The sequence below is a fragment of the Sinocyclocheilus grahami genome, unplaced genomic scaffold (genome assembly GCF_001515645.1).
Source record: "Sinocyclocheilus grahami isolate Dianchi unplaced genomic scaffold, SAMN03320097.WGS_v1.1 scaffold2990.1, whole genome shotgun sequence".
NCBI lineage: Eukaryota > Metazoa > Chordata > Actinopteri > Cypriniformes > Cyprinidae > Sinocyclocheilus > Sinocyclocheilus grahami.
This window is the reverse complement of record NW_015508163.1, coordinates 8,381-16,335: the sequence shown is the minus strand read 5'-3', so window position 1 is coordinate 16,335 and position 7,955 is coordinate 8,381. Positions and strand designations below refer to the sequence as shown.

At 37.4% G+C, this 7,955-nt stretch overlaps 1 protein-coding gene across 1 annotated transcript in view; it reads left to right on the top strand.

The window, feature by feature from the left end:
* Positions 1-3,275, top strand: part of LOC107575901 ((E3-independent) E2 ubiquitin-conjugating enzyme-like) — a 10,432-nt gene extending 7,157 nt beyond the window's left edge. The window contains exons 2-4 of the mRNA XM_016262216.1: positions 1,799-1,949; positions 2,351-2,453; positions 2,643-3,275. Of these exons, the coding sequence (XP_016117702.1) occupies positions 1,799-1,949; positions 2,351-2,453; positions 2,643-2,992 (604 nt within the window). The 3' untranslated portion in view covers positions 2,993-3,275. The remainder of the gene's footprint in view (positions 1-1,798; positions 1,950-2,350; positions 2,454-2,642) is intronic.
* The last annotated feature ends 4,680 nt before the right edge of the window (positions 3,276-7,955 follow it).

Sequence of the window (7,955 nt, the reverse complement as noted above, 5' to 3'; positions counted from 1 at the left end):
ATGCTACTTTTGGGCATGTAATATCAATAAGCTACTTTACTGGGTTAGCCATAGATGCTGTGATTCTAGCCCACCCTGGTTACACATAGAAATATCTTCCTCCCGTTCCTTACTTTCTAATGTTTGTTCTCAGCTTCCTCTTGATCTACACAAAGTTTCAAGCAATCCGGTAGTTATTAATTCTATTAAGATCTGGCATCAATTCAAGAAACAATTCGGTTTACACAAAGCCTCCATTTACATGGCAATTTCCAATAATCATTTATTTCCTCCGTCCCTTTCAGACTGGGTTTTCGATATTTGGGCAACTAAGGGTCTTTTTACGTTGAACGATTTGTATGAAAAGGAAATCTTCTCCTCTTTCCCTTCTTTATCAGTTAAATTCAACCTTCCTAATAGCCATCTTTTTAATATTTTTCAAGTGAGGCACTTTATTCAAAAATTATTTCCCAAATCGGCCCCCTGAATCAGAACTTGATTTAATTCTTACTCTCGACCCTGGTCAAAGACGGCTGATATCTACCATTTATGGTAAAATAACTTCCCTTACTCCATCTCCAGTTGACTCTCTTAAGCAAGCCTGGGAGCAAGATTTGGGTATTGACATATCGGAGGACCAGTGGAAGAACATTCTTGGATTAATTCATTCTTCATCTATCTGTGCTAGACATGCCCTAATACAATGTAAAGTGCTTCACAGAGCTCACTTCACTAATGCTAAACTGGCTAAAATATTTCCTAACAGAAGTGATGCCTGCAATAGATGCAAACAATCTCCAGCTGATCATCTCCATATGTTCTTGTCTTGCCCAATGCTAACAGACTATTGGTTTGACATTTTTAGAACACTCTCACAGGCCCTTAATACCACTATTGCCCCTAACGCGTTGACTGTCCTGTTTGGCCTTTCCCCAACTTCAATCGCATCACCTGCAGTGCACTGCATCATTGCCTTTACCACTTTGTTGGCCAGGCGTGCTATCCTCTTTAAATGGAAACATGCCTCTCCCCCATCACATGAGGATTGGGCACGAGAGGTATTGCAGTGTATCCACCTAGAAAAAATTAGACATTCTTCCAAAGGATCACTGAGGGCCTTTTACAAAATGTGGAGCCCTATATTATGTACTATTCAGAACCTTACTGTGACATCTGGACCTTCTGACTAGACCCTTATGGGGGGTTTATTTGATTAGACTTTATTGTATTGTCTGTTGCTTTTTGATATCCTTATTTTCTTATTTTTTGTTTGTTATTTCGGTGGCCCTTGGGCTGGGTTATGGGTGGAGGGGTTCTTTGTTGTTACGTTTTGTTTCTTGCTTTTCTTCTGATCAGACACCTGATCTCATTTTGCAACAGATGTAATACCTTTTTATATGTCTGCAAAAATTCTATAAAAAAAAAAAAGAACATGATATAAGGCTGGCTAATGTTACCTTTATTAACATGGAGTGGGGGGTTAAGTGTTATGGAGGTTGGGCACCCACCAGCAGAAACATAAATCAGCGCCTGTGGTTACAATGCCAGTTTTTGCTGTGGTATCAAAGAAAAGTTCAGCCAATGTCTTTTTTTTTTTTTTTTGCGGACTAGTTAAATTCATTTTGTTTTCATTTTGAATTGACAACCCTTTTTGTAGCACACTTCAATGCTCTAGTGCAAAGGAAACTGAGTGCATTAAAGTATGATTTACTAATAGACGACACTCGGACAAGTTGTTACTTGCTTATTTCTCTAGGTTTACTCATTCACATGTTATAATCAGATGATTTGTTTTCTCTTGATTTTCTCTTATGTTCAGGGTGAAGCGACTAGGCTACTTTGATCATACTCAAAGGCAGCTTGGAGAGAGAGCCTTGTATGTGTTTCCTGCCAAGAGTGAAACTATACGGATCACCTGTGATGGTCTAGAGGGGGCACCTGCTCACCCTGAGGACCCTGTTGTTCGAAAGGTATAGTTGGTGTGGTTATATCTGTTACATCTACAATCAAACATGTACAGAAGATCAGTAACATTAATGTTCTAACTTTCAACACTGAATCTGTATTAATGTTTGTTTCTTTTTGTTTTTCTGATAAAATTTTCTTCAGTACATGATACTGTTAGAAAGATTTAAACTGTTTACTTCATTTGTGTTCTATTATGCTATTGCTTGTAATTTAGCTTGTTATGGACTGTATATCTATCTTGAATTATAAACCCGAAGCAATTTGTATTTAATTGAAACGTGTGTTTTAATCAATTAGTTGAAATATGATGACTAATCTGGTGTTAGTCAAAACTAACTAGTTTTCTAAATGAAAAGAAATGGTGTTTCTTGTTTTTTGATCATTGTTATTTGTTCATTTTCAGTTAAAAAGAATGTATAAAAAGGAAGTGGGAAAGAAAATTACAGAAAATGCAGACACACAGAGTAACGATTCAGAATCAACAGAGAAAATGGAGGGCACGGAAGGTACTGCACTTGTCATTGTCTGACACAAACTGAACTGAATTGTCTATAGTCAGCCTGGTCCACATAATTGTTGTGTATAATATAGTATACATTACATTATACATAATATAGTGTGCTGTTTGAATAGGTATCTGATTATGTGACTTTTTAGAAATCATCTAATCTTTTGAACCATGTCTTATTCTCCAGGTGAAAAGAGATCAGTGCAGGAACAGGACTGTCCTGATGATAATTCTGTTCCATGCTACCCCAACAATGGTCCTTTTCCATGCCAGGATGCTCTGGAGGAGGGAAAAGAGCCACCACTGGATGTTCTTCAGGGACAATGGGCCCATTTGGGGGAACAAGAGTCAAATGAGGAGCCAGGGGATGATACAGATGATACCAGTTCTGTCACTTCCTCTGCCAGCTCAACAGCCTCACTGCAGAGTGGCCCGATTCGAAAAAAGAGCATCCCCCTCTCTATACGCAACCTAAAGAGAAAGCACAAGAAAAAGAGAACTACGTTTTCACGCGAATTTAAACCAGGAGACAGGTGAAAGAATCCACAAACGTTTTATTGATTTCTGAGTTCAAAATTTAAATCTAGACCAGCTGTTTTGTGTTGTGTATCATAGTGCAATACCTGCAGAATTACTCATATCATGTAAACATTTGTCAGAACTGATTAATAGGGTTGCACATTGACAAACAATTCTAAATAATAGATTTTATTGACCTTTCGATTCTGGTTAGGGTTATATGGCCTGTCTTTGCACATACTGCATGAGTGAGGCATGAGTAGTGTGTTTTTCAGAGCCCATATTAACAAATTAATCTAAGAGTGTGTGCCATGTGGTGTTGCATCTTTAAAAGGGTTCCTAAAAAACAGTAAAAGGATAAATGGGTGTAGCACCAAAAACTTTACAGACAGCCCATTCTGCACTATAATCTGAACAAAAAACTAAAGTATCAGGAGATTAGAAAAGACACGGGAAAACATTGGATAAAATTTGAATGCTGAATGCAGGCAATTCAAGCAGCCAGCACCTGATCAGGGGTGTACTGTAGGTAAGCTATGTACTATTGTGTTTTAAATATCACCCCATCCCAAAACCATTCTGTATTTTATTGCACACTACAGTCGTGGCCAAAGGTTTTGGCAGTGACATACATTTTGTGTTTTGCAAAGTTTGCTGCTTCAGTATTTGTAGATTATTTTTCCACATGTTTCTATGGTATACTGAAAAACAATGATAAGCATATCATAAGTTTTAATTGGCAAAAAAAAAAACAGTGGTGTGAAAAAGTGTTGGCCCCCTTCCTGATTTCTTATTTTTTTGCATGTTTGTCACACTTTAATGTTTCAGATCATCAAACAAATTTAAATATTAGTAAAAGATAACACAAGTGAACACAACATGCAGTTTTTAAATGAAGGGTTTTATTATTAAGGGACAACAAAATCCAAAACTACATGGCCCTGTGTGAAAAAGTGTTTGCTCCCTAAACCTAATAACTGGTTGGGCCACCCTTAGCAGCAACAATTGCAATCAAGCATTTGTGATAACTTGCAATGAGTCTGTTACAGCGCTATGGAGGAATTTTGGTCCACTCATCGATGCAGAATTGTTGTAATTCAGCCACATTGGAAGGTTTCCGAGCATGAACCGCCTTTTTAAGGTCATGCCACAGCATCTCAATAGGATTCAGGTCAGGACTTTGACTAGGCCACTCCAAAGTCTCACTGACCTTAACTGAGGCAAGTGAGGCCTGCAGTTCTTTGGATGTTGTTGTGGGGTCTTTTGTGACCTCTTGGATGAATCGTCGCTGTGCTCTTGGGGTAATTTTGGTCGGCCGGCCACTCCTGGGAAGGTTCTCCACTGTTCCATGTTTTTGCCATTTGTGAATAATGGCTCTCACTGTGGTTCTCTGGAGTCCCAAAGCTTTAGAAATGACTTTATAACCTTTTCCAGACTGATAGATCTCAATTACTTTCTTTCTCATTTGTTTCTGAATTTCTTTGTATCTCGGCATGATGTCTAGCATTTGAGGATCTTTTGGTCTACTTCACTTTCAGGCAGGTCCTATTTAAGAGATTTCTTGATTGCGAAGATCGCAAACATCAGATTTCTAGTGACGTTCGGGCAAAACAGAGGGCTAACAACCTCATTGTTTGCTCATAACCGGAGTCACTAATCATGCAGATTTACGCTACAAACTTTTGTAGAATTGTACAGTAAGAAAGTTATTTCCCTTAACCAGGAAATTAACGTTCTTAGAATTGACAAGACAGTTGACCCTGAGTGGTCAGCTAAATATCTACAGCGGATCTAAAATATGAATAGTTAATTATAACTAGTTATGGTTAATTATTCATATTTCCTGTCATGAGCTGATTCGTTACATATACTACATAACTGTGACAACCACAGGCAAGCGCTGAACCAATTGCACGCTCATGCTTATAACATTGTTTTATCTTAAATGAGGGATTAGGGAGAAGGGATCTTTTACTCCCTCCAAGTCAAGTGTGGGGGGAGAGGTTTGGTCCTGCTGCTCCGCCAGAGTGATGTTGCATAATCTAGTCATTGGTGATAAAACTGTGATTTAATTTAGTCACTAGGTAGTAATAACTAATGAGACTGGATTATGAAACTGCACTCTGGGTAAAGACAAGTAAAGGTGAGACTTAGTAAATCTCAAAGGTGAGAATGAAGAAGAGTTTAATTAATCAAAATATAAATGATTCAAGTATAATCGATGTGAATATAGCCATTTGTGTATTAAGTTATTCCACTATTATAATCATGTGTATTTGCCTGCATGTATAGAAATCTGTATGAGACTGGAATGTGCAGACATGTGGAGAAGTACATAAGCACATGATGGCACATAATGGGGCCCTTATTTTCACAGAACATAAAATTAAGGTCTCATGATTGCATCGTGATCCCATATGAATGAAATGTATTGAACATGCCCAGAGAAAAAACTGTATATAAGAGGGTACAGAAAAAGATTCGGGAGATTGCTCTGCAGAGTTCTCTCAGGTTTTATTGTCTCTGAAAATAAAATCTCTTCTGGCATCAAAACTCCAAGACTCTGAGAAAGATTCTTCACAGCAGCAGCGGAAGCCACCACATTCATGATTTAATCATGCTAATGTTTTTCCATGTCATAGTAATGCAGTAATCTAATGAATGTAATTGACTGTTGGATATCCTGGGTCTGAAAAGCACAATATCAAGAGTACGATGGTGCGTGGGCCAGCCAGTAGAGAAACACCAGCACCTCAACATCTTTTTCCCAGCCATGGTTAGAATCTGACTTCAAAGCAGCGATGAGGGACGTGATGGACTGTCGTGAAAGCCGGAGGTCTGATCAATCTTTGAAATACAATCGAAGAATTGGCACAGCAGCATTCAGGTGGCAGTAGGCCTCACAGTCTGTAAATGTGCGTGTATATGTATATATTTTTTAGAATGTATATTATATCTATAATATTTATTTAGGCTATGTATATATTGTATGTATTCATTCGAGTTCATTCATTGATTCATGTCTTTTGTTTGTCCTGTGTATTTTTATGCATTTATAACAATAAATTACTTTATTTCGTTGCTCCAAATGAGCCTCTGTCATGGTGTTCACAGATATGACTTTTTATTCTGCGGTAAAATTTGCTAGCTAAATAGGGGATTGTACTTACCTTATTTGATAAATGATTTACAAGCTGTCGACTAAGGCGTGATCTTTTTAGTCATTTATCAGATGCTTTTATCCAAAGCGATGTACAAATGAGGACAACAGGAGCAATCAATTGTAGTATTAAAACAACTAAAAACAGATCCAAATCTAAAAGCTAAAACTTTATAAATACTACTTATACACATTTTAAAAATAAAGACTAAATAAAAATGACAAATGCATGCAACAATTTCATAAAGCTAAAAACAATTCAAAATAGTAAAGAACAAAAAGGTATACGAGTATAATAACGATTCTAACATAACACTAAGACAAACACCAAAAAAAAACACATACGTGTATGTACAACCACACACATTTATAAATTCAATATATTTCATTTAGTTTGTTGAAGTTAAAATAACTCAAATTAAATCAAACTACACTTAAAAGACCTATAGACATAATTTAACTAAAATTTAAATAAATACAAATCAAATGACAGTAGTTTCAGTAATCCTAAAAAACCTGTGATCTGCGAGCAGCTGACCGACGCCTCCTCTGAGCGGTTGATCCAATCAACGTTAACGGTGAAAGCGGTAAGAATTACGTGAAACATTGCTGATGTTCGCGCAGTAGTGACTCGACGCATGTCACGTGACAACATCAACATGGCGGATGTAGTACGTCCGAATTCCATTCATACTACTCGCATTCATACTATATAGAACATACTTTTTTTAACGGTCGAGTAGTACGTTCAAATTCAAAATGTAGTACCTACTAAAGCAGTATGCGATTTCGGACGCACCCTATGTGTTCTTAATCCGGGCCTGTTTATACAAGCTAATTTTGCAGTTATGTGCTATTACTTTCACACTGTTGCTAAAGATATTTACTTTGCACGCTCTTCGTATTACAGTCCTAAAAAGACGACAGAAAACTTACTCACGCTTGCTGTCCTGCGGCAAAACACGAGGGCAGTTGCGTTTTAGGTCAATTATGAGTGAGCGCGCCGTGGGCGTATCAATAAATGGTGAAATATTTCCGTAAATGAATTGATCCTGCAAGAAGAATTGAGTGAAACTTATTGTCTGTTCCATCTGTATCATGTCAGTGAGGTTTTATACATGCACAGGAAGGCGAATGTAACGCTTTTGACATTTCAGTGTGGATGATAAACTTAGGAAAAAACGTTTGCTTCGTGGTTAAAACATGGCATCAACATCCGTTTGTCATAACGTCGTTTAACTTTAGCCACGAAAATCTGCCTTCAGGGACTGCTCCTCCCGAAATTTGTTAATAAAACATCACTTATATCTTATGATCCTTTAACAGCAACCAAGACGGCATTGACTTAAATGTTGCATTTGAACAAATAATGCAAAATGACAGTACAGTTCTGTATCTGTAAAACTGCTGCTTGTGGTAATTAAGTGCTCATTTTGAAATGGCAACATATGTGCTTTATTTATTTTTTACAGGTCCTGTTAAGAAGATACTATGGAGCAAACAGGAAATACATGCTGCCGAGATGCACATGATCAAATTTATTCAGAACCGGAAACTGTGTGAGGTACGTGTATAGAGACTGAACCACTAGCTCTTAAAAATAGTGTGCAGCTTTTAAGTTTTACATAAAAAAAATCAGGGCCTGGTTTCACAGACAGGGCTTAGACTAAAGCCAGAGTCACACTGTGCGATTTTGGCCACGATGCAACGTGATCTCATGATAATTCGTATGTATTTTACGTAACATGTGGTTCTATAAAACGTACATTTACTTAAGTTTTTACAGGCACTAAAACGTACAATACTGACGCATTTTCAGCC